This window comes from Grampus griseus, assembly GCF_964374135.1.
Source record: "Grampus griseus genome assembly, chromosome: 12".
In the NCBI taxonomy this organism is placed as follows: domain Eukaryota; kingdom Metazoa; phylum Chordata; class Mammalia; order Artiodactyla; family Delphinidae; genus Grampus; species Grampus griseus.
The window spans coordinates 25,081,025-25,107,555 of record NC_139006.1 but is presented as its reverse complement, the minus strand read 5'-3'; the positions used below and the strand labels follow the sequence as shown (position 1 = coordinate 25,107,555).

The following is a 26,531-nucleotide window of genomic DNA, read 5'->3' as shown; positions in this document are numbered from 1 at the left end:
TCCTTGACTTTGTTTAATGGCTAAACTATTATTATTTTGTCTTGCTTGGCTATTCTCCTTTCTTTCTGTATTTGTCACTTCTCTGATTAAATGTATTCTCAGAAACTCAGGGAAGGCCTTGGAGACTAAAGTTTTTCTATAGACAGAGAGGCAGGCGGAGGACGTTGGAAGGAGCAGGGTCTATTCCAGGAAGGCCCCATAGGGTCCTGGTCAGTTACAGACATATGCATTTATATTGGGTAAGTTCCTAGGAGTAGCATTGCTGGGCATGAGGTAGGAGTGTGGTAGTTTTAGTAGGTAATATTGGTTTTCCAAAGTAGTTTTACCAGTTGATGTTCCCACCTGCAGCGAATGGCAATTCCATTTTGCCATATATTTTTATTTTTTAAAAAAACAACCGCTGTATTTGTACTTTGTTTATAGAAGTGGAATGTTAGTGTGGGATCTTAGTTCCCCAACCAGGGGTCAAATCCATACCCCCTGCAGTGGAAATGTGGAGTCTTAACCACTGGACTGCAAGGGAAGTCCCCATTTTGCCGTATTTTTGCCAACACTTGGCATTGTTGGTCTGTTGGATTTTGGCTGTTCTGATGGGTATGTAGTGGTAGCATATTGTGGATTTATTTTGCTTTTTTTTTGACAACTAGTGAAGCTGTGCACTTCTTTGTATGTTCATTGGCCATCCAGAGCTCCTCTTTTATGAGATGTGTTCACGTCTTTTGCCCATTTTCCGTCAGGTTATCTATCTAGAGCTCTCTAATTGATTTTTAGGAGTTCTTTATTCTGGGTAAGAGTTTATTGTCAGATATAAGCACTGCAGATGCTCTCGTATTCCATGGGTTGCCTTTTCACTATCTTAATGTCTTCTGTTGAACAGAAGTTCTTAATTTTTCTATAGGTCAGTTTATCCATTTTTTTCTTTTGCAGTTAGTACTTTTTGTGTCCTGTTTAAGAAACACGTGCCTTCTCCCAAGTCACAAAGCTGTTCTGTATTTTCCTATAAAAGTATTATTGTGTGATATTTCATAATTAGATCTGCCAACCATCTGGAAGAGTTTTGTGCACGGTGTGAGGTAGGAGTCAGGATACACATTTTTCATCTGGCTGTCTGATTGACTTAGCACTGTTTATTGAAACAGCATTCTTTTCCCATTGCACTGCCGTGTCTCCTCCGTCAAAGGTCAGGTGACTTTCTGTTCTGTCCCACTGCCCAGTTTATTTTTTAACATTTATGTATTTATTTTTGGCTGCATTGGCTTTTCGTTGCTGCGTGGGCTCTCTCTAGTTACGGTGAGCGGGGGCTCCTCTTCTTTGCAGTAAGCGGGCATCTCATTGTGGTTGCTTCTCTTGTTGCAGAACATGGGCTCTAGGCACACGGGCTTAAGTAGTTGTGGCGCATGGGCTCAGTAGTTGTGGCGCATGGGCTCAATAGTTGTGGCTCGCGGGCTCTAGAGCACAGGCTCAGTAGTTGTGACGCACGGGCTTAGTTGCTCCATGGCATGTGGGATCCTCCTGGACCAGGGATCGAACCTGTGTCCCCTGCATTGGCAGGTGGATTCCTAAACACTGCACCACCAGGGAAGCCCTGCCCAGTTTATTTTTGCACCAATACCAAATTGCCTTAATTACCATAGCTTGTTCATGACATCTGGTAATGTGAGTCCTCCTTTATGTTCTTTTTTTTTTAAATTGGCCATATCTTTCCTTTTTTTTTAATACTTTATTTTTATTTATTTATTTGGCTGCACTGGGTCTTAGTTGCAGCATGAGGGATCTTTGTTGTGGCATGCAGGATCTTTTTCTTTAGCTGCAGCACATGGGATCTTTAGTTGTGGCATGCGGGATCTAGTTCCCTGCAGGGATCAAACCCAGGCCTCTTGCATTGGAAGCTTGGAGTCTTAACCACTGGACCACCAGGGAGGTCCCTCTCCTTCATGTTCTTCCTCAAGATTGCCTGGGCTAGTCCTGGTCCTTGGTGTTTCCATATGAATTTTAGAATCAGCTTGCCAATTTCCACACACACACACATACACACACACAAACCTGTGAGGATTTTTATTAGGATTGCATTGGATTTATAGGTGAATGTGGGGAGAATTGGCATCTTCACAGCACTAAGCCTTCTAGTCCATGAATGTAGTATAATCCTCCATTTATTTATTCACTTTCTTCAAATTCTTCGGTTATATTTTGCAGTGTTCAGTGTAGGGGTCTTGCATACTTGTTAGTTTTACTTCTAGGCATGGATTTTTTTTTAATGCTATTGTAACTGATTTCAGTTCAAAAAAGTGTTTTCTATTTGTGAATGATGTAGAAATATCATTGATTTTTGTATATTTTCCTTGATTCCAGAGATCTTGTTCAGTTGACTTAATTCTAACAGTTTACCTGTTAACTATCTACAAATATTGACAGTTTTATGTCCTCCTTTCCAATTATACCTTTTGTTCTTTTTTCTCACCTTATTGCCCTGGCAAGGACTTCTCTTTCAGTACGGAAAGGAAATGATGAAAGCTAGCAATGCATGTTTCCATCTCAAAAGGAATTGGTCTCAATCTCAAAAGGAAGGCTTGTATGTTTTACCATGAAGTATGATGTTTACTGTAGGGTTTTGTAGCCACAACTTATAAAATGAAGGAAGTTTTCTTCTATTCCTAGTTACTGAGAATTTTTATTGTGAAAGTTGGCAAATTTTATCCGATGCTTTTCTGCATTTATTGAGATGGTGAATGATTTTTCTTCTTTATTCTATTAGCATGTTAATACAGTGAATTGCATTGCTTGATTTTGTAATGTTCAGCCAATCACGCATTCCCAGAATAAACCCCGATTGGTAGATGAGTTTCTGTATATGAATTTGGCTTTTGCTCAGGTTTCATTTAGGAATCTTGCATCTGTGCATGAATGAAATCACCCTCTACTTTTCTTTCATGAAGTTTCTTTGTCAGGTTTTGTTCTCAGGATTATGCTGGCCTTATTAAAAGTTGGGCAGCGTTTTCTCTGTTCTGTTCTCAGGAAGAGTTAGTGTAAGACTGGTGTTTTTTGTTGCATCAGTGTTTGGAAGCGTTCACAGAGGAAGCCTTTGGGCTGGAGCCGTTTGCTTTGTCCCTGTGGATCTCATTGTTTTTTTCCTTGGCGCATTTATCAGTGAGGTTGAGCAATTCTTTATATGTTGAAATGGCGATTTGTAGTTCTCTTTCTGTGGTCTAATGAGTCATATCCCCGTGCATCTTTCTAATGGATACTTGGTGTTTGATGTTAAATATTAAAGTAACCAGCCCCAGATCACATACTGAAACTGTCTTTCCACACGGTTTTCATTGGTCTTTTGAAATATTTTTCACATCAAAATTTAAAATTTTTATGTGTTCAAATTTCTTTTCTTTTTTTTTTTTTAAATTTTTTGGCCACGCTGCATGGCATGTGGGATCTTAGTTCTCCGACCAAGGATCAAACCTGCCCCCTGCATTGGAAGGGCAGAGTCTTAACCACTGAACTGCCAGGGAAGTCCCAATTTATCCTTTCCTTAGTATGGCTTCTTTTTTTTTTTTTTTTAATTAATTAGGCTGCGCCAGGTCTTAGTTGTGGCACGTGGGATCTTTAGTTGGCTCACGCGAACTATTAGTTGCAGCAAGCAGGATCTAGTTCCCTGACCAGGGATCGAACCCAGGGTCCCTGCATTGGGAGTGTGGAGTCTTACCCACTGGACCACCAGGAAAGTCCCTTTAATGTGGCTTCTTGATTTTATGTCATGCCTAAAAAAGGACTTCCCTACTCTAAGAACATAAATAAAATTTTTTTCTCCCATTTTTTTTACAATATTTGTATGGTTTTATTTTTAACTCTTAAATCTTTGGTCCAACTGGCATTTAATTTGGTATAAATAAAAGGCCGGGGTCCCACTTTACTGTTTTCCAGGTGGCTACCCACTTGTTCTAATACTGATTGTCAGCAATTCATCTTTTTCCTACTGCTTTGAAATGCTCTTTTAACAGACAAAATCCCCATATATTTGCATTTCTTTGTGAACTTTGTGTTGTGGTTGATTGATTTCTGAGGTTTATTCATATGCTGTTTTAACCTACTGTATGTTTACAGTGTGTTTTTAAATCTGATGGCTTGGTTTACTTGAGTTTTTTTGTTTGTTTCACAAAAGCACTGATGATTCTGGACTGGCTGCCCAAGCATTTATTTTAGTTTTCCCATTTAGGCCTAAGATTCATCTCGAATTAATTTCTGTATATGGTATGAGGTAGGGGTCAAGACTCATTTTCTCCATCTGTGTCCCCAGTTTCCACCTCTGGCACTTACTCCACAGGGCCCTGGGAGCTTCAGTACATCAGTCCTCTCATTGTAAGATGGGCCTCATCATAGCTCCCTTTCATTAGGGAGAATTACGTGAATTAATACATGTAAAGCAATAGAGTAGCGCCTAGCCGTGGTCAGTGTCCAACAGATGTTACTGTTGTTTTGAGATATTTATTCATGTTAAGGGAATATCCATTTATTTCCATTTTATTCAGTGTTCTGTTGTTTTGTCTGTGGGTTTTTCGTTTTGTTTTGTTTTTTTAAATCAAGAATGAGTGTTGAGGGCTTCCCTGGTGGCGCAGTGGTTGAGAGTCCGCCTGCCGATGCAGGGGACACGGGTTCGTGCCCAGGTCCGGGAAGATCCCACATGCCGTGGAGTGGCTGGGCCCGTGAGCCATGGCCGCTGAGCCTGCGCGTCCGGGGCCTGTGCTCCTCAACGGGAGAGGCCACAACAGTGAGAGGCCCGTGTACAGCAAAAAAAAAAAAAAAGAATGAGTGCTGAATTTTGTCAAATGCCTCTCCATGGAGAGGACTCCGTGATTTTTCTCCTCTGGTGAAAGGAGTACAAGTCCCTCTCATGGACATTCCCATCAGTAGTGGTGTTGGCCCCGCCCGGACACCCTGTCCTTTTGAATGTGTTGCTTGGAGTCTCCTTGCTTGTATTTGTTTGAGGAGTTTTGTGTTGTTTCCTGAACACAACTGGCCTTTGGTGTGCTTTGCCAAGTTTGGGGCTAGTCCTATGCTGACTTCATAAAGTGAATGTGGAAATGTTCCTCCGGGCTCTACACTGTGGCGGCTTAACTGGCAAGACAGGCCTCTGATCCTAACGGCAGGACACACTTCGCCTGGGAAACTTCCCAGAAGGGCATTTGAGATAGACCAGTGTTCCTGCCACGTTCTCAGTTTTTTTTTGTGATCACTGACATGTCTAGACCTTTGCTCTTTCTTGGACCCGTTTGTCATTTATACTTAAGCTTGCCAGATTTAGCAAGTAAAAATAAAGCCTGCCCAATTAAATCTGAATTTCAGATAAGTGCCAATGTTTTTAGTGTGTGTTAAGTATCGCAATTCTACTTACATCATCCTAGAAAGAAAGTTATTTTGTCAAGTTTCCAAATTTATTTTTATTAAAATGAGTAATCTTTTCTAGTACTTCTAACTTCCTCTATAGCTTAGGTTATTTCCCCGTTCTCATTTCTTTTTTGTGTGTATTTACACGTCCTTCATTTTTACTAACTGGCTAGCTAATAGCTTACATATCTTTTTCAAAGATCTGTTCTTCTGACTTCAAGTTTATCAATTTCTGCTTCAGTTGTTACTAAATTCTTCCTCTTGCCTTCCTTACTGTTCTGGTTGTTCTTTTACTAACTTGGTATGTTAGATATTTTGTTTTGATTATTATTAATGTAACTATTTAAGGCAATATATTTTCCTCTGAGCCCTGCTTTAGCTATATTCTGTGGGGGCTGATCTGTATTGATGTGAATGTTATTTTGAAGATACCGCTTTGATTTCCTCTGTGTAACAAGATGTTTAAAGAGGCTGTAAGAGTCGCTAACTGGGCTGGGAATGCATCTTGGTTGGCATTACTTGTGGTCCAAGAGGGATGTGGGCAGGGGCCAGGCAAGTAACCTAGGGTGGGATGAGCAGGGAGCAAGAGGAATGGGCTTCCTCCAGGGGCCCCCAGAAGCCAAGGAGGGCTCTGTGTGGCCTCATGGCAGGATCAGGTATGCATTTTCCAAGGCTCATCACTGTCACGAGTAGGGAGTGGATCGAGGCTGTGGCAGCGGCAAGGAGGCAGAAAGGGATGAAGGGATGGAACCAAGGCCAAGCCACACATATGGAGGGAGAGGACTGGGTGACTATCATGGAGGGGGGAGAGGGGGGCACCAGAGAACTTCCGGCTGCCTCAGAGCTGGCTTCTGGTTGGGTGTATTGAGTCCGAGGTGCCTGTGGATCCCAGGTGCTCTGGAGGTGGGAGGTGGGCGGGTGAGTGGGTATGTGAGTCTGATGGTCCAGAAACCTGGGCTAGAGCCTGGGCGGGGACCCATCAGTTCACAAGTGGTAACTGAGGCTCCAGGGGACGGTGAGGGTCCCAGGGATGGCAGAGGGTGAGTCAGGAGTGCAGGGACACCGTTCTCATGCTCTGGGGATGCAGCTGGGAGGCACTGCGGCGAGGGTGTCTGTTGTCTGAAGGCCCTCGGTGTGTAGTGCTCTGTCCCAGCAGGCACAGGAGCAACACCCAACCCGTCCTGTGCGGCTGAACTCCAGGCAGAATGGGAGGTGATGGATCTGTAGTGGCGCCCTTCCAGGCGGAGGTACACCCCTGTGGGATGTTTGGGGTGAAACAGGAACTCCCAGTGCTCCCAGGACTCGGCATGGGGCAGGACCCCCCAGGGAGGGTGGCGCACTCAGGAGCTGGCAGAGCCATCCACGGTGGCTGGGGGCTCGCGGGTCTCAATCGGGGGTGGTTTGGTGACTGGCCGTGGGGGTGGGGTGACCCTGCACCTAGCAAGGGGAGGCCAGGGCTGCTGCTCCACCGCCTACAGTGCGTGGACAGCACCCCCGCGAAGAATGACTCACCCAAAACATCAACAGTGCTGAGGGTGAGAACATGTTGGAGTTGGGGGCTGGGGAGGGCTTAGGTCTCGCTTCATCCAGCCTTTTCCTGGCACGGAGGACAAGCTCCAGGACGGGCCTGGGCCAAGGGCCCCCAGGAGCCAGGGACAGGTGCCCCCAGGCCACACCCCTGCCTTCCTCCCAAAGGCGTGTGCGGAGCCCCAGCAAGTGTCCAGGGGTGGCCTGGAGAAGGCCCAGCCCGTGTCTGGTTTCCCTGGCTCCGTGGTGGTGTGTGTGGAGGGCTGCAGCTCACTGCACGTGCTTTCTGAAGGTCCCCTCCCCACCTCGACCCTGAATCAGGCGTGGTGCAGCCTTTTCTTTAATCTTGGACTGGAAGATACACAGGTGGGGAATGGGGTTTCGGGGAGCGGGGGCCCAGTCCTGGGTGAGAGGCCTGGGGAGGTTGGAGGGGTCAGGGCAGGGCCACAGGGGCTCTGGGAGGGCAGGGCTCGGCCCCCACAGCCGTCCATCTGCTGGGCTGTCCCCACCTCTTGAAGCCCCAGGCTGACCGTCCAGCCAAGGGGTCCAGATTCTGCCGGACCAGGCTAGCCTGGACGTGTGCTGGGTGGGATCCCAGCTCTGGGGAGGGAGCAGCCTCTTTAGTAGCCTGAGGGCTCCCCACCCTTCCTGGGGTCCGCTGCGGCGTACACGCAGGCCCCGTCCTGGGACACGGCCTGGACCACGTTCAGGAAAACGGGCCTCTCGGTCTGGCTCTGGCCCCGGTACTGGAGCCCCTTCTTCACCTCCTGGAGAGGAGAGAAGGCTGGTCATGGAGGGGCTGGGACCCGGGCAGGGAGCTGAGGACCCTGGCCGAGGAGGCAGGACTGGCAGGGGCGGTCTGGGAGAGGACAGAGGGGCGCTGGACGCAGCCTTGTCTGCAGGCATGGAGTCTACGGCCTCCCACTCCAAAGGCCCCAGAGGAGAAGCCTGGGCTCCAGGGGATATGATAGGAGGACATCGCCTGGACTAGAAGGAAGCTGAGATGCAGGTTCACTTCTGTCCTGGATCAAGGACACCAGGGGCCTCAACGTGACAACCAAGGAGTCCAAGGGCTTCTGTGGAGAAGATAGCTTTCAACGTTTTGAGGACCTTGAAAGCAAAGTCTTCTAGAAGGCAGAGCTTGGGCCCTTTGGAGTCCCAGGTCACCCATACATAAGAAAGGCCCAGCTCAACATCTGGCTCCTGCCCTGGACAGGAGGGATGGCCCTGGTGCCAGCACTGTTGGCAGCTCAGGACCTGCCATCTCAACACCAGCATGAGAAGACGGGGGTCCCAGACTCTCCAGGGCCCCGCCCTGCTGGTGGAGGAGTCAGCTAGAGGCTTCTGAACACCCATGAGTCCAAGGACATGGACCCCAGGCCACAGGCACCAGCGGTCCCCAAGGGTGAGGCACTACGAGCACGGGCTGTAAAGGCTCAGGTCTGAGACGGTGAGTGTGTGGAATTGGAGGGCGTCAGGGCCCAGGTGTTGGTGTCTGAGCGCCCGAGTACCTTGCCTTGGGGCCTGGTCCCCACACTTGCCAGTCTGTGGCTCTTCACACAGATCCTGGCACGTGGAGACCTGTGTTACTCGGGCCCCGCATTCCCACTTAAGGCCAAGGACCCCCGCCCACCAGGGCCCTCAGTTCCAGGTGCCCTGCAGTCCCCAGGACCAGGGCCTCCAGGACCTGAGCCATGGGTACGGCGAGGTCTCCAGGCGCTATGGCCTTGGGTGTGTCTCTGCCTGACGTGCTAATTACCTAGTGTCCTTAGGTTGGAAGGCCCAGCTCCTCACAGCCACAGCAGGACCTGTGGTCCTCGGAGACCATTCTTTAGCGTCGTAGTGGCCAAACTCCAAGGCCCTGAGGAACAAGGACCCTCCTGGCCTCAGGCCTGGGCCTTGGCTCTGAGGGCCCTTGGAGACTCAAGGTCTCCACCCAGTGCCTCAGATGTTCTCCATGGGAGGTCCTGACCTGTGTGGCCAACACTCTAACCTTCCAGGGAGCTGAGGGCCGTGGGCTCGGGGTTCTCTGGATTCCAGGCTGTCAGGTCCAAATTCTCAGAGTTGAGGTCCTTGGAGAATGGTGTTCACAGAGTAAAGACCTTCAGTCAAGGTCAAGGAGAAGGGCCTAAGAGAGCATCAAGTCCTCCTGCCACGGGGAGGACCCTGCACAGGGAGGGAGGGAGGCTGGGAGGGAGGGCCTCGGACTCTGAGAGTTTGGGCCTGACGGGCTGAGGTCCTTAGTCTCCAGGCCCAAAGACCAAGGTTCTCAGGACTACACACCCCCTTGGACTCAAGGCCCCTCACTCTGTGGTCCTCAAAATTCCAAGGGCCCTGGGAGGCGGCCTTGAGACCAGAGAAGCTCATAACAGGAAAGGCAGCTTTGATGACCTGGAACCCCAGCTGCTTGAATGGACCCTGGACATGAAGTTTGGAGTCTTGAAAAGCTGCTAGTCCTTTAAAGTGGGTCCTAGTGAGGGCATCTGCCAGCCCAGAGACCTTCCAAGGAGGCCAGCCATCTGCCCAGGAGGAGGGGAGGGGCTGGGAGTCCCACAAGAGAATTCAGCTCCTGGGCCTGCTTGTGTGGGGAACCAAGAACCCAGTGCCATGGAGGGAAATCCCTCTGCAGACTCCCAGGAATAATAGACTCCTTGAGAAATAAACCCGCAGATAAAAGCTGCAGATCGCACAAGGAAGCAGATCACCATGAGGGAGGGTCCGAGAGGCCTCAGCCGGGGAAAGTAGCTTCCGGATAGAATGGCCCAGAAAGAGGAGGGCCCAAGGTGCAGGGGAGCTCGTTCTGGGAGTCGTGTGAACAACACCCTGTCCCCTGCCGGGGAGACCAGCTGCCTGTTGCCTCCCCCACGGAGCTTCTCAACTCCTGGTGGCCCCCAAAGCCAAAGTGCACCGGGCACACTCAAAAGCTGAGGCCCCACCAGGGGTTCTGAAGGCAAGCGCTGAGGCGTCTGTCTGGCGGTCTCTCGGCCCACGGCCTCACCTGGCTGAAGCTGGGCTCGTACTCTACCCGGCCCTTGCTGTCCACATGCAGGATGGGGGCTGCAATGGCAGCTTGCAGGTCAAGGCCCAGCCACAGCTTGTTCATGATGGCCTGTTTGGGGAGAGAAGGATGCAGGCAGGGAGGGAGGGAGGGGCACCAGCCACCCTCCCCAACCCCTCCCAGGACATGAGGACAACAGGGCCGCCCAGCAAGGGCACGTTCCATCCAGGAGCCCCCAGACTCACCTGGGCCACAGCAGAGATGATGAGCTCCCCGCCAGCCCCGCCGATCACCAGCTTCGACCCCTGGGCTGCGTTGACCAAGATGGAGGGGACCATGGATGAAGGGGGCCGCTCACCTGGAACTGGAGGCCGGACAGGTATCAGTGCAGCCTCGCTTCTGAGCCAGCGCCCCCCGGGGCCACCCCCTCCATCCCTGTCTCTGTGCTGGGCCTGCCCGGCCTTCCTGCCTTCCCTCCTCTCGCCCGGGGGCATTGTGCTCACCGGGAGGCGGGGTGACTCCGGAGCCCCGCCGGTGCCTCCAGCACAGGTCCAGGAGCTCGTTGTTGAGGAGGATGCCCGTGCGCGGTGAGTACACCATGGCTCCAAAGCTGTGGACAGAGGCAGAGCTGGGCGCAGGCCGTGGGCTCCCGACACACATGGGCTGCACCCCAGCGCTCCAGAAGCTCCTCGTTTTAGCAGCTGTCCCCCAGCATCCTGGAGCTGCTCTTCCCTCCCTGGCCCTGCCCCCAAAGATCCACCTTGTCCCCCACCACGGCATCCTCCTGCTTGTAAGGCCCGTCCTCATCCCGGCTCAGGGCCACCCCATCAGCAGCCTTTTCGGCCAGAGGTGTCAGGGTGTAGGACCCTTTTGACACAGGAGAGGGGAAAACAAGGTACCATTCGATGGACACAGCCAGGGAGGTGCTGGGAGGCCAGGCTGGGGGTGGAGGGCTGAGGTCTAGGGGGTGGAGTGGGGCCTGCCCGCCTGCCCCCGGCCCCACGTACGGCGTATTGATGGTGCTGGTGGCAGACACAGCGCTGCCATCCTCCCCCAGCACGGACACGTGGGCCGTGCCCATCCTGTGGCTCCAGGTCTCGGCCAGGCTGTAGTGGCTGAGCTGGTGGTCACCCCGGGTGTCGATCTGCTGGTGGATGTGCTGGGCCAGAGCCTCCCCCAGCAGGTCCTGGGAGGCGTTCTGGGGTGGGCAGACAGGTGACAGGGTCAGTGAGAGGCCAGGTGGAGTCACAGAGCAGAAGGTCCCCTAAGGGTGTCAGAGATGCAGCGCCACCACTGCCTTCCCGTACCTGCCCCTCCGGGGCTCCCTTCAGTCCCCAGACTGCTGTACCCTCCCTGCTCTGGCCCACTGACAGGCCATCCGGTTCTAGAACCAACCATGTACACACCCCTCCAGCCTCACCCGCCAGGCTCTCAGGGTCTGTGGATGGAGCATCCGTCGGCCTGACCCTCCCTTCATGCTGAGCCCTGGGGCAGGGAAGGGGGCTCTCCACCAGCTCAGGGCACCTCACCTGGACCTCCGGGTGGCTTCGAGGGTCCCACAGCCGCCACCTCTGCCCCCTAGCAAACTTGAGCGTCTCCACGAGGTGATGGTACAAGTTCACCCTCCCCTCGGGCCTGGCCACTGACTCCGCGGAAAAGTTGAACCCTGGGGAGGGGGTGGGCGCAGGTGGGGGTCATCCTGTGTAGTGGGTTGAGAAAGATTTGTCCATGTCCTAATTCTCAGAACCTGTGAATACCTTATATGGAAAAAGAGTGAATATTACCTTGTATGGCAAATGTGTGATTAAATTAAGGATCTTGAGAGGAGCGGACTATCCTGGATTATCCTGGTGGGCGCTAAATGTAATCACATATATCCTTATAAAACAGACACACAGAAGAGGGAGGCTGAAACTGCAGGGATGCAGCCACAAGCCTAGGAATGCTGGCAGACGCCAGAAGCTGGAAGAGGCAAAGAACAGATTCTCCCCCAGGCCCCCCGGAAGGAATGTGGCCCTGCAGGCACCCTGATTTTGAACTTCTGGGCTCCAGAACTACGAGAGAATAAATTTCTGTTGTCTGAGCCACCAGGTTTTGGTAATTTGTGATACTTTGTTACGGCAGCCACAGGCTGCATCAGGCAGCCCCATCTCTGGACGCTGCCAGGATGCCTCCCGCTCCCCACAACCCCCTTGCAGGCTGCAATAGGCTGGGCCTCAGCCCTAGCTGCACACACTGGACCGGCAGCTCACCACCTGCAGAGCCACTGCACCTGTGCCCTGCGCCGGGGTCACCTGGGGGCACTTAGTGGGTAGATGTCTGCAGACTCTTCAGCAGAGCCCAGGCGTGGGCCACACCGGAGGCCAGCTCTAGAACACACCGTCCTGGCCCACTCCTCAGCCCAGTCTTCAGCATCTGAGGAGGGGGCTGAGCTGGAGGAGGCAGTGGCTACCCAGAGCCTGGCTGGGCCTGGAATTCAGTTCACGGGCGCCAGACCCCCTGGCTCCTGGGGGCCTCACCTTTGAGCACATTGAGGACAAAGCTGAGAATCGCGCCCCCTGCAGGCGGTGGCGGTGAGTACAGGGTGTAGTCTCCCAGGGGCACCTCCAGGGCGTCCACCACCTCAGGCCGGAATGATGCCAGGTCCTGCGGGGTCAGCAGGCTCCCTGGGGTGAGACAGAGAACTCCATGTACAGACGGGGAAACGAGGTGCAGAGTGTCAGCCAGGGACCTTGGTTTACACAGTGGGGGCCCCCCTCGTTCTCTAGCCTTCTAGGCTCAGAGGGGTGGTGCTGGGCCTGTGGGCAGTGGCCTCAGGGCTGGGGGATGGGTGGACAGAGGCCAGGGACGGGCAGGTTGGAGGGGAGAGTGGGAGAAGGTGGGGGAGGCAAGCTGGCCTCTGAGAGACTGAGGGTGGCCAACTCCAGGCCCAGGAGCAGCCACCGATAGCTCCCGTCCCGTGGCCCTAACCCTCAGGGTCCTGCTCCTCGGGGGCTTTGACTGCAAGGTCCCTGAGACCAGCAGTGGGCATGACTTGGGCAACGACCTCTCCAAGCCCTGGGAGCAGCTGGCCCCCTCTCAGGGCGAGGGGAGGGGAGGGGAGGGCCGGACCCACCCTCAGCCCTGGCGCCCAGACCCCTCTTTCTCTGGCGGAACGGGGCTGTGGGGCCTCACGTGCTGACCTTCCTTGGCAACGTCCTCCAGCAACATCTGGCCCAGCCTCCCTGTGTAGAGGGCCTCTGCGCCTTCCGCAGCCACGGTCTCCAGGGTGGCGGCCAGCGCGGGCCACGGGAGTGGGTCATGAGGACTCAGGGGTTCTGTCCCATTGAAGAAGAGCTGCCTGGGGGGTGGGGGGCAGCCTCAGGGTGAGGCCAGGTCCTGGAGGGCAGCCACACTTCTGCAGGGACCCTACAGGGAGGGAGTCCTGGTCCGGAGTCCTGAGGGGCTGTGGTGGACATGGGGGCAGATTCTCCAGGATTGGGTGGGGCTGACACCCCTCATGTCTCTCATCACCCAGGCCCAGGGAGGACACGCCCCCCCCCCCCCCCACGCCAGCGTCCACCCAGGGCCTGACACCCGGCATTCCTCCTGGTCAGTGGGCTGCCCGGGTGGGCGAGTGGGATGGCCAGAGCCCTCCTGCCAGCCCAGAGAGAGTGGGTGGGGGGGGAGGGCAGGGCCCAAATCTGCACCCTGGGAGCCCCATCACTTTGGCATAAACTGTCTCTGGCCTGAGCCCTCTGATGAGGTTCTGCCACGTGGAATTGGAGGTCTCTGAGCTGCGACATAGCTCAGTGACATATTGGCCAGCCAGGGCCCCGGCCCCCAGAAGGTTGATCCGCTGGCTGGAGGAGGAGCTGAGGAGGGGCCCTGGGCCCCCATCGGAGCTCACCTCAGGGACGATGCGTGCAGGGAAGGGCGCAGGTAGCTGCTATGCAGGAAGCGGCTGAGGATGCGGGGCACGCGGAGGCCCCCCCGGAGCAGCGCGATGGTGGGCCTGAAGAGCTGCGCCCAGGGCAGGTGGCCGTGGCGGTGGTGGGCCTCAGCGTAGCCACGGAGCTCCCCAGGCACCCCGATCCACTGGGCACCTGCACGGCACGGGGGTCATGCCCCTGCCCCTGGGCCGCCCCCCTTGGCCCCCGGGGGCTGTCACTCCACTCTTGGCTGCCTGGCCCCCCAGCCGTGGCAGCCAGAGCGAGCCTTCTGGAGCCCACCTGGGACCACGGCCCTCCCCCCTCACACTCCCGTGCCTCCCCATTTCCCTCTGCACAAAGTCCATGGCCAGGCCTGTGGGGCCCAGAAAAACTGGCCCCATCCCCACCCCCCACCCCCAGCCCCCCAACCTGTCTCCACTGAACCCTCCGGGCCTTCAGCTGAGGTGGTCCCTCTGCTTGGATCGTCCCTCCCAACTCAGAGAGCCCTCCCTCGGGAAAACCCGGGGAGTCAGGACCTCCGCAGGGGCTCCCCATCCCCAGCTGCCACCCCTCAGTGCCAGGGTGGTTCAGCTGTCCATCAGGGGCGCTGCCCCTTCAGGGTGGGGGGTTCTGCTCAGCCCCAGTGGTCTGGTGGGGTGGGAGCGGGTGGCCCCTCTAGGGCCTCACCTGTGCCCAGAGGCTGGGCCTGCTTGCACTGGTCCAGCAGACCTGGGACGTGGCTGGCGGGTACCGTCTCCCTGGCGTTGATGACCTCCACCTTCCCTGGAGTTGGGCAGGGCGTGTGGGGTGTCAGGGGCACCCCGGTGGCTGCCAGGCCTCACTGCACACCAACAGTCCCCCTCAGACAGCCCTGGCCCTGCTCTCGACCTCAGTTTCTCTACCATGAACTGGCCTCTGCGCGGGTTTAGGCTTTGCAGAGGTTGGGGGGCACCAAGAGACTCAGGAAGGGGCGTGGGTAGACAGGGCAGGTCGGCCACACTCTCAGGTGGTCTAAAAGGACCTCACTGTTAGCACCTGTGGACGAGCCCATCCTCCCCACGGGCGTCCCGTATGGACTCACCTGTGGACGCATTGTAGATAGTGAAGATGACCCCTCCACCCAGGCCCATGCTCTGGGGGTTGACAACCCCGGTGCAGACCAGAGCCGCGATGGTGGCATCCACGGGTGAGCCGTGCTGCTGGAGGATGGCTCTAGGGAACACGGCACAGAGTAAGTGGCCTGGCTGCCCCGCCCTGGCCTCCTGACCTGGGCTGCTCTGCCAGCATTCACTGGGGAGTGGGGACAGCTGGGTGGTCTGCTTGCTGCCACCAAACCGCAGGTTAGTTTTGAGACCACACTGGGCTGCCCCCTCAAGCCCAGCCACTCACAGGTGTACAGCACTCTACAGATTGCAAATTGTGACGCCATTTACACTGCCCCTGGCTGTATATAAGGTTCTTCTCAGTTTACAAAGTGCTCCAGCTGCCATTATTCCCTAGGTCCTCCCAGCAGCAGCGGCTCATTCACAACAGGCAGAACCAGGCCCAGGCCAGCCCCTCCGTTCCTCCCGGCAGCGCCGGGAGCCTCGCCTGGCAGATGCCACTCCTCATCTCACTGGGGACACACTGGCCCAACCCCTTCAAGACTGGATTTTTTCAAGTCACCCCGGGATCCTGCCCCGCCATCAGGGCTTAGGGCTTGGGCTGATGGGTTCCACAGCCCCTCCCAGGGCCCCACGGTCTGTGGGAATGTTCTTAGGCCTCAGTCTCCCCACCTGTCCATGGGCAGCGAGGGGTGAACCCTTCAGCTCCTAGGTGCTGGTCAGACTGGCCTGTGCCGAGGAAATGCCCGTCTCCCTGGGGCACAGCCTTGCACAGCTCACTGGGGGCTGCCTCTTCCCTCACGGCCAGGATTCCTCCCCAGCACCTCAAGGTCACAGATGCGAAACCAAGGCCCGAAGAGGGGCTGGGCCTGGGTCCCCTTCCCCCACCACTGACCCCAGCACCTTCTCAGCTCAGGCACACTGATCCGACGACTCCATGCTGGGCTCACCCCTCCCCGGAGCCACGTATCCCTGCTCTGGGCCCACACGTGGGCACACATGGGGGCCACATGGACACAGGTAATCTTGGAATGGGAAAGAGGGCACAAAGACAGAAGTATGAAAGAACTAAGATTCTACATCCAGGCACAGAGAAACGCACATTTTAATTAGAATAAAACACCATAAACAAAGAAAAAAGACAAACTGGAAAAAACTAATTTAAATTCCCATCACAAAGGCCGCATCTCACTTGACCTCGGAAGTGCTCTCCGCACTAGGCTTTCAGGACCCCCACCTACCACACTCCGGTTTTCCTCACACCACCCCAACCTCAAGATGTTAGAAGCCCCAGGCTCAGTCCTCGGTCCTGGTACATCTATGTCCTCCCCCAGATGAGCTGATCCAGGCTCAGGGCTTAAAATGCAACCTCTGTGCTGATGACCCCCAAATTTGATCTCCCCTAAACTCCAGGCACTTATCCCCAGCCATCCACAGGCTACCTCCCCTAGGCATCTAAGAGGTATTTCACTCTTGACATGATCTAAACTGCACTTTTTCCTTCCCTCCCACCTCTGCCCCCAAAACTGCTCCTTTGTTAGTCATCATGATCCTAGAAAAGGACACAACCATTCACCCTCAGGCTATAAACCTCAGAGTCGTCCTTGATTGGTCACTTTCTTTCATCCCCATATCCAATGGCCAATCCTGCCTGTTAGTTATACCTCCAAAATACACCTAGATTCCAATCCTTTCTCATCACCTCCTCCACCACACCACCACCCTGGTCTAAGCCACCAGCATCTCTCACCTGGGTTACTGTAACAGTCTCCTATCTGGTCCCCTGCATCTGCCTTGCTCCCATAGGTTTATTAAAAAAATAATCTGTTAACATGTAAAGCAGACATCCTAGTAATGAAAGACTAAACAATTCAGACCAAACTTCCACAGACAACTAGAAAAGCCAGACAAATAGAAAACATCTGCTCAAAGGTGTCAGAAGCAGGAGAGAAATACAGGCCTCCGAGTGAGAGGAGCCTGGCTTTTGGAGCCGCTTTTCCCCTCCAGACGACCGCCAGTCCTGGAAGAGGAGGCTGAACGGCCAAGCAGGGCTTCTGACATCCTCAGAAGAGGATCTTGCTGTGGTTTATGTCAAAGAGTGTTTTTCCTGTGTTTTCCTCTAAGTTTTTTTTTTTTTTTTTTTTTTTTTTTTTTTTGCGGTACATGGGCCTCTCACTGTTGTGGCCTCTCCTGTTGCGGAGCACAGGCTCCGGACGCGCAGGCTCAGCGGCCGTGGCTCACGGGCGCAGCCGCTCTGCGGCATGTGGGATCTTCCCGGACCGGAGCATGAACCCGTGTCCCCTGCATCGGCAGGTGGACTCTCAACCACTGTGCCACCAGGGAAGCCCGTTCCTCTAAGAGTTTTATAGTGTCTGGTCTTACATTTAAGTCTTTAATCCATTTGGAGTTTATTTTTGTGTATGGTGTTAGGTAGTGTTCTAATTTCATTCTTTTACATGTAGTTGTCCAGTTTTCCCAGCACCACTTATTGAAGCGGCTGTCTTTTCTCCATTGTATGTTCTTGCCTCCTTTGTCATAAATTAGGTGCCCATATGTGTGTGGGTTTATCTCTGGGCATTCTATACTGTACCACTGATCTATATTTCTGTTTTTGTGCCAGTACCATACTGTCTTGATTACTGTAGCTTTGTGGTATGGTTTGAAGTTGGGACGCCTGATTCCTCCAAATCCGTTTTTCTTTCTCAAGATTGCTTCGGCTATTTGGGGTCTTTTGTGTTTCCATACGAATTGTAAGATCTTTTGTTCTAATTCTGTGAAGAATGCCATTGGTAGTTTGATAGGGATTGCATTGAATCTGTAGATTGCTTTGGGTAGTATAGTCATTTTCACAATATTGATTCTTCCAATCCAAGAACATGGTATATTTCTCCATCTGTTTATGTCATCTTTGATTTCTTTCATCAGTGTTTTATAGTTTTGTGAGTACAAGTCTTTCGCCTTAGGCAGGTTTATTCCTGGGTATTATATGTTTTTGCAATGGTAAATGGGAGTGTTTCCTTAATTTCTCTTCCTAATTTTTCATTGTTGGTGTATAGGAACACCAGAGATTTCTGTGCATATAGGCCTCAAATTATTTCTAAACAGTTTTAACAATCTTTATACACGCTCGTTAGTGCTCAATTAAAAAGGACTAAGCTGGGGCTTCCCTGGTGGCGCAGTGGTTAAGAGTCCGCCTGCCAATGCAGGGGACGCGGGTTTCTGCCCTGGTCCAGGAGGATCCCACATGCCGTGGAGCGGCTAGGCCTGTGAGCCATGGCTGCCGAGCCTGTGCGTCCGGAAGCCTGTGCTCCGCAATGGGAGAGGCCACAACAGTGAGAGGCCCGCGCGTACCGCAAAAAAAAAAAAAAAAAAAAAGATTAATATAATTATAACCATTATAACAAACATATAAACCTTTCTCAGTATCAAAAAGTATATCAGAAAGAGAAAATAAGAGATATATTTTGCAAAAAACAAATAATTTTAAAAGAAATAAAGAGAAAAAAGAAAAGAAAAAAAATATATATATACACACATACACATATGCATTTGAAAAAAGAGAAAAGAAACACAGGAAAAATAAATCCAAAACAAATGAAAATGATTTCCTCTAAAAGAGAGAATAGGAACAGAATAAAGGTCATATGGATGAGAGTGAGACTTTTGAGAATACCTTTTTATACAGTTCTGACTTGTATTCAGAAAGAAAATTAAACAGAAAGGATGAAAAAGAAAACCCTAAAATTGAATTTTAATTGAAAAAAACTAAGCTAATAGTATATTGAACTGTTAACATAATCACACAGGAAAAAGAACTTAATTAACTGCACATCTTTCATGGGATATATCTTAAGGACCAAAAAAACCTCTGCAAAGACATCTTGAATTTTCTCTAGTAGATTCATTGTTCATAGTGTATTGTTGAAGTAATTCTGAAACTTTTTTGTGAGTACCTGGGGATACAGCAAGTAAGTAAATATATGGACATTGCTGGGAACTTCTCATAGTTGCAGAGACAAGATGGGATGGAGAAAGATGCAGAAGACCCCATCGTAGTGGATTTGAACTGGAGGTGTCAGAGATTTTACATTTTTTCTTGTTCTATGCACTGATACTACCTAGAAGCAATGGCATCCCAATAATAATGAACCCTCTTAGCATCCAGATTTTCATTTCTAAAATACCATTCTCTACCAATTCCTGATTTCAGGTCTGAGGGAATATACGAATAGATCCTGGAACATTTTGTGTACAAGTCAAGAAAATTCTCTAAGACTGATGGATTCTTGTAAAAGAACATAGATGCTGGCTTAAAGGGGCTCTCACTGGTCAAATTTGTGACAATTTGAGCATCAGAAAAAGTAAAGTGATGGATTATAACATAGTGAACTAAAATAATCCATGAGTCAATAGTAATACTCAAGAATATCTGGGTTGGGGAAGGGGGATCTTTTTTACAGAAGAATGCCAGCCAATGAGTGGTGAAGAAATGACTAGTTTAGAAATCGCCTTTTTGCAAACACAAATGTATCTGTTGAGACGATGATAAAAATCGATGCTAAAACATGGGATAAACGTTGTTTGAGAAAAGGATATTCGCCTGGTCTCAAAGTATCAAACCCTGTGTTACTAATTTAATAGGGAAATGGTACCCCGTACAATGGAGAGATCTGGAAGACACCACCTTTATGAAGTGATCCAACTTGGCATCACAATGATGAGAGGGTCTGACACTGTGTTCCCTCTTGTGTGATACAACGGGAAGGCAAAATACCTATCTTACATTGTGTTTAACCTGAATCTGATCGTAAATAAATTATAAAAACAAACCAAGGTTGTAAAGAAAGACTGATACAACTGAACCGACTTCTTTAATGTCACAGAATATCAACTTTTTTTTTTTTTAAAGCAGGGGATTATTCTAGATTAAAGAAGACTAGAGAAACATGACAATCACTGGATACTGGATCTAAAAAGAAAGATGGGTTGGGGGTGGGGGTGGGATGAATTGGGAGATTGGGATTGACATATAAACACTAATATGTATGAAATAGATAACTAATAAGAACCTGCTGTATAAAAAAATGAAATAAAATTCAAATTAAAAGATGAAAGAGAAAAGAAAGAAAGGAAGGAAGGAAGGAAGGAAGAAAGAAAGAAAAGAAAGAAAGAAAGAAAGAAAAGAAAGAAAGAAAGATAGATTGGGTCAATTGGAAAATTTTTGAATTGGACTAGGTATTAGGTACTATAATTTTACCAAGGTTAAATTTCTTGAGTGTGATAATGGTATTAAGGTTATATAGGAGAATAATCTTATTCTTAATAGATACATGTTTGAAATATTTAGGGATAAAGTGTCATGATAAATGCAACTTATTTTCCAAATATGTGGAAAGATAGATATATGGAGAGTGAGAGAGCACGAGAAAGAGACAGCGAGACAATGTGGCAAAGTATGAACAACTGGTGAATCTAAGTGAAGTGTATATGGGTATTCTTTCCATTTTTCTGTGGGTGTAAAACTTTTTCAAAATAAAAATATGAACATTTAGGGGAAGAACAACAAAAAACTTGTGGAATGCAGCTAAGCCAAACTTTGAGGGAAAATTATAGCTTTAAGTGCATGTACTAGAAAAGACTTTAAAGATCAATCATCTATGTATCCACCTTATAATTTGTTTTTCCCAAAATGTATCTCAAGATGAATATTTTTTAAAAAGCAACTTAAACTCAATGGAAGGAGGAGAAAAGAGCCAAGATAAAAGTAGAAACTAATGAAAGAGGAAATAAATGCATCATAAAGAAAATCAACAAAGCCAAAAGTTGGTTCTTCCAAAATACAATAAAATTGATAAAACCCTTATCAAGACTGATCAAGAATGATAAGAGAAAACGCTAGTTACCAATATCAAGAATGAAAAATGGGGGCTTCCCTGGTGGCGCAGTGGTTGAGAATCTGCCTGCTAATGCAGGGGACACGGGTTTGAGCCCTGGTCTGGGAGGATCCCACATGCTGTGTAGCAACTAGGCCCGTGAGCCACAACTACTGAGCCTGCGCGTCTGGAGCCTGTGCTCCGCCACAGAGAGGCCGCGATAGTGAGAGGCCCGTGCACCACGATGAAGAGTGGCCCCCGCTTGCCACAACTAGAGAAAGCCCTCGCACAGAAACTAAGACCCAACACAGCAAAAATAAATAAATTAATTAATAAACTACCCCCAACATCTAAAAAAAAAGAAAAAGAAAAAGGGGCCTCATTACAGACTCTGGACATTAAGAGGATAATAATGAGAGGACGTTATGAACAATTATATGCCAACACATGACAACTTGCACAAACTGGACAAATTCCTTGGAAAGAACTTACCAAAACTGACTCAAGAAAAAATAAAAACTTGAAAGTCTTATACTTGTTAAAGAAACAGAATCTGTTATTTAAAACCTTCACATGCACACAAAGAACTCAGGCTCAGAAGATTAACCAGTAAATTCTTCCAAACGTTTAAGGAGGAAATAACACCAATCTTAAGAACAAGAAACAACAACAACACAAAACCTATTCTTGCAGACTATGGAAAAGGAGAGGACATTTCCTAGCTCTTTTTATGAGACCAGTGTAACCTGGACACCAACACCTGACAAGGACATGAGAAGAAAGGAAAATTACAGACCAGTACCTCTCATGAATATGAAGAAAAAAATCCTAAACAAAATATTAGCAAATCAAACTTAGGGATAAATAAAAATGATATTAAATCATGAACAAGCTGGGCTCCTTCCAGGAATGCAAGGGCAGTTTAACATTTATTGCATTTTTTTTTTTTTTTTGGCCGTGACACCCGCGGCATATGAGATCTTAGTTCCCCATCCAGGGATCGAACCCCCGCCCTCTGTATTGCAAGTGTGGAGCCTTAACCACTGGACTCCCAGGGAAGTCCCACTGCACTTTTTTAAAGGGAGAAAAATCATTTGATCGTCTTGATAATGCAGAAAATGCATTTGATATACATTTGACAGAAAGATGGGCAAAAGATTTTAACAGAAATTTCACAGACGAGGATACCCACAATGACCAATAATCACTTCCAATCCCTCAGCATTAGGTGTGGAGTTATTGTCTATCTCCCCCTACTACGAAGGCAAGAGCCTCGACCATCTGGTTACCACTATGACTCCAGGACAATGGCTGGCAGGTGGCAGGTGCTGCAGGTAGCCAAGCATCACACACCTTCACGCATCCACGATGCCTGCCAACATGTACCACGAACACGGTCATGTCAACAGGCAGGATGGTACGCGCTCGGGGCCACCTGGGTTGGGGTTCCTACTCACCAGGCACGTGCCTCACCCTCCCTGAGCCTGGGTCTCCTCACCTGTGAAGGGGCCAGTTGTGGCCAGCAGAGAGCTGCGGTGCAGAGCAGTCACACTTCTCTCACCTGCCTGTCCCCAAGGAGCTGGAAGGCTGTTGTCACATACACACTCGGACACGCACGCTCACACGTGTGTATGCATGATGCCCAGGTATACAGGCTGTTTCCTCCTGAACCCCAGAGGGTTGGAAGTGCAGTAATTTCCCGGTGAGCCAACCGGGAGTCCAGAGAGCCACTAGGGTCACAAGGGCTGGGAGGGGAGGAAGGGTGACATCACACCATAATCCCGTGAGCCTTCCCCACAGCAGGGTCCCCTGTTGAGATGCCGACCACATCCAGACCAAGCCACTGTTACAACAGGCCAGGAACACCTCCTCTGGGCTGCGTGCGCTCCGTGACAGAGGTGCCAACACGAGCCCCACTTCACAGGTGGGGAAACCGAGGCTTGTCCAGAGTCCCCATTCTCCTCTGCACCCAGGGCATGACCCACAGGCCGACTCCTGAATGGGTCTGAAGCAGCTGACAAGACCCAACCTGCAGGGCCCAGCCCCTCCCCACCCCTGACTCCAGGGCCCCACAGGACAAGCACCCTGGGCCCCCCGCCGGCTCCCTCTACAACTACCCACATGGCCACTGAAGCTCTGGCCTTTACAATCCGAGCCCAGGGGCTGGGCAGGCTGGAATCCTGGGCGGAGGGTGGGGACCCTGGGAAGACTCCATCCTCCAACAACCCCGGAGAGATTCCCCCTCTGCAGGGGCAGCAGAGCAGGACAGTCCCAGCTGGGCCCGCTCATGCTGTGACACCCAGCTGGTCCCTTCTGTGCAGGCCTAGTTTCCTCTAAGTCAAGTGGAACTATGAACCCTCCGCTCAGGATCCTGCGTGGCATTTCCGAGTGATCACAGCAGACAGACATCACAGAGCCTAAAAATCACCACTAACCCTGGTCTCCCTAGAAGGCAAGCACTCACGTGGAGCCTTGGAACTCCCAGTTTGAACGTGAGCCTAACACACTGGCATCACGCAGGATGGGACGGGCCTCGTTGTCACCGTGCTTCTATCGTGTGTACACTAGGCTCGGAGCCGGATCCTCCCCCAGGGGCTCTGGCTGCTGCAGGAGTTCCAGCCCCACTGAGAGAACCCAGAGCTCACAGGGTGGAAGGAGGTGGGGTCTAGGAGGCCCTTGCAGGATCTCCCCAGCCCTGCCAGATGGTGTGAGCCTCTGTCCCACAGCAGCTGTGGCAGCTCCAGGCTCTCTCCCACCCCTGGTTTCTTAGAACAAGAACAGGAAGTGGAACGCCGAGGACATGAAACACTTGGGGGGAACCACATCTGCTCACCTCACCAGCGAGGGTTGCAGAGCAGAGACCCCAACCCCCGGCCCTCCAAAACCCCCAACAAAGACTTGGGGAGACACAACAGGCCCGGAACCCCCTCGCAGATCCGTGGCAGCAGCCCCCCACCCCTGGGGGCCGCGTCCCCATCAGTGGTCTCTGGGTCTGAAGCCCCGACTTGTTTGCATCCTTGCAAATATGGGCTCAGGGGGCGCAGCGCCTCTGCAGTTCTCAGAGCATTGAGAGGGGTCATTCCCCTCCCGGCCCCTGGGAGCCCTCTGGGAAGACCAAGCAGTCTGCCCCCAACTTGTCCCTGTCATCCTAGAGGGAGCCCTGAGGGAGGGGACAAGTCCTCTTTGGTTTACAAAGCACTCCTGATTCTGACAATGGCCCTTGAGGCAGATATTCCGAGAAGCAGACTGAGCCGGCAGGGAGGGAGCTGCTAGCCCAGGCTCCCACAAGCCCAGAGTAGGGCAGGGGCCAGGAGGGGTGTCCTACGCATCCTGTCATGGCAGGCAGCGGAAGCCTCCCGTGGGCTGGGCTTCCTGGAAGAGCGTTGGGAAACATCAGTTGGGGCCCCTCTCCACAGCCCCCCTGCCCCGGCCCACCGAACATCAGTCACTCTGCCTGCCACTGGCCTGGCCCCAAGCCTTGACACGCAGAGGGGAGGCCGCAGGGGACATGATGCCATCAGAGGCCAGTTTTCCAGGGCCAGGAGGGGAGCCTGGTCCCGGCAGGCAGTCCTCACATATGGAGCCCCTGAACCCCCTCACCCATGTCCCTGGGGAAAGACCCCAGCCTTGGAAAACTGCCAGGGCTTCTCTGAAGGGGCCGGGACCAGACAAGCAACACTGTAGCAGTGCCCTCGCTGGGCCTCCCAAGCCCCGGAGCTAGGACCAGCCTCACACACCACCTCTGCTCTGCCCACACTGTTGTTACCCTGTGCACACCTGCTACCTGGTCTGTGCAAGGGCCCTGAGGCTGCTTCCTTACTGGAGCCCAAACCCACACGACCCCCACATGCCAACATGCACACACGTGTGCCTTCTCCACACTCTCGCCACTGGTCACAAAGTCTCTGGGAGGGGTCAGCGCCAAGGGCCACCCAGTTCCCACCCACTTCCTACTCACCGTCCAATGTCCGAGCAGATCTTAGAGTCTGCAGCAACCGCAGCATGGGCAAAGGCCTGGGGGCCACAGTGGACACGGTGCCAAGAGACGACCACGATAGGCACGATGATGGCCAGCGCCAGCCCCAGCCCCAGCAGGACCATGCTGACCGTGGCTCCGTGTCCCTGGGCCATGGCTCTGTGGCCCAGGGGGAGAGAGGAGGTAAGTGGGCACACACGCCAGTGGGCGGAGAGATACAGAGAGACAGGTGGATGAATGGACAAGATGAGCAGATGGGCTCACAGATGATGGGACAGATGGACAAATAGACTGGAGCCAGAGACAAACAAAATGGATTGACAGCCAGATGGCTGGACAGAGAAGGAAGGTCAGATGGACAAGTGGACAGAGTCAGGATTACAGATAGATAGACAGACAGGTTTCCAGGAAAACAGCGGGCAGCCAGGCGGACAGGTGGGAATGTGGACGGGCGGCTGGCAGCGGGGCTGCTGCCTTCCTCCAGCGCCCACCTCAGAGGCGGAGCTGGCCACCCGCCTGGACTTCCAGTTTTCAGCCCGTCTTGGCCCTGGCAAGACGCCAGGCAGCAGGGTGTCTGTGGGGAGTTTTTCCTGCCAGAGAGGAGTCAGCGGCTGCCGTTAACTCCCTCACTGCTGTTCCCACTGCTTGTCCCCTGAAAGCCTCGGTACAATCACCCCTCCCACCGGTTGCCAACGCCCAGGGCTACCCTGTCCTGTCCTGTGTGTGTGAGGACTTGGTGCCTGCTTGGCTTCCCAGGGGAAGCTGGGGTGCAGGGCTCCCAGGACCCTCCCCTGGATCAGGCTCAGTGGGGCAGGGGGCCAGGGCAGAACCCCAACTCACCTCCTCTTCATGGGGCCCCGCCCAGCCGCAGCTCACCGCAGCATCCTCAGAGCCAGAGGACACTGGGGCTGAAGGGGACCAGAGGCAGACACAGGGGGACCCAAGACAATGTCAATCAGGACCCGAGTTCAAGTCCCAGCTCAGCTGAAGCCAGGGCAGGGGGGTGGCCAGGGGTGACCAAGAGGGGACTTGGCTTCCCTGCCTGCTCAGGGGAGGCGACTGGAACACCAAATACCCAGGACAAGACTTCTGTGTGGGGAATGAAGACAGGGCCTGCGTCCAGCCCTTGGCACACAGTGCCCACCGGACTGTCCAGCCCCGGGGCCTGCTGTCCCAGAAATGCCACTGGGCCTCAGGGAGCGGGCTTCCCTTCCACCTGCATCTCTGCCCATCCCTGGTGGAATGTCTGCTTCCCTCTTCCTGAGCTGACAGCACCTCCTCTCCTGGGGGCACCGGCCTGCACCCTGCCCTGCCCAAGCCTCAGGGTGCCCAGCTGGGAGGTGGCTGGGAGAGTGGGGGCTCCCCGAGGTGCCCCCTTTGACAAGACTCAGCAAGGCCCAGGGTGCAGGGGCTGGACTCCCACCCCCAGAGCCCCCACATTCTCCCAGCTTCCTTTCCAGCTGAGCTTTGCCCTCCCCAGGTCTCTTTACCCCTTCTGGCACAGCAGAGAAACTGAGGCACGTGCCCGCACTGCACAGAGCCTGCCAGGCCCCCCTGTCCGAAGCCCCTGCCAGCCTGATCTGGAGGGGCTACTGGGGCACCCTTGGGGGGTGGGGAGGGCTGCGGTCACCTCCCACCACCCCCACCGGACCCCCAAACCACAGTGACATTGCTCAACCAGGAACCAGAGTGCATTCCTGGGCCAGGGCCAGCCCGGGAGGCAGAGGAAGCAGGGACAGAGAGGTCAGCGGGGTCAGGGTGGAA

General features: G+C 52.5%; 1 protein-coding gene across 7 annotated transcripts; it reads right to left on the bottom strand.

The window, feature by feature from the left end:
* Nucleotides 1–7,245: 7,245 nt before the first annotated feature.
* On the bottom strand, nt 7,246–25,316 carry GGT5 (gamma-glutamyltransferase 5). 7 transcript variants are annotated; one of them, XM_082667102.1, is made up of 14 exons: nt 24,750–25,316; nt 14,897–15,027; nt 14,503–14,598; nt 13,794–13,989; nt 13,087–13,244; nt 12,424–12,570; nt 11,434–11,570; nt 10,912–11,102; nt 10,408–10,514; nt 10,150–10,268; nt 9,905–10,015; nt 8,900–8,978; nt 8,666–8,767; nt 7,537–7,982 (listed from the first exon to the last, which is right to left on the bottom strand). In XM_082667102.1, the coding sequence occupies exons 1-13, from the start codon at nt 24,920–24,922 to the stop codon at nt 8,697–8,699; spliced, it is 1,716 nt and encodes a 571-aa protein (XP_082523228.1). In that variant the 5' UTR covers nt 24,923–25,316; the 3' UTR covers nt 7,537–7,982; nt 8,666–8,696. The 7 variants fall into 7 exon arrangements, 4 of the variants coding, with proteins under 4 accessions (XP_082523230.1, XP_082523228.1, XP_082523231.1 ...); XM_082667105.1 differs by lacking the exon at nt 24,750–25,316 and adding an exon at nt 15,822–17,558; XM_082667103.1 differs by having other exon boundaries at nt 7,560–7,673.
* Between the last annotated feature and the right edge of the window lie 1,215 nt (nt 25,317–26,531).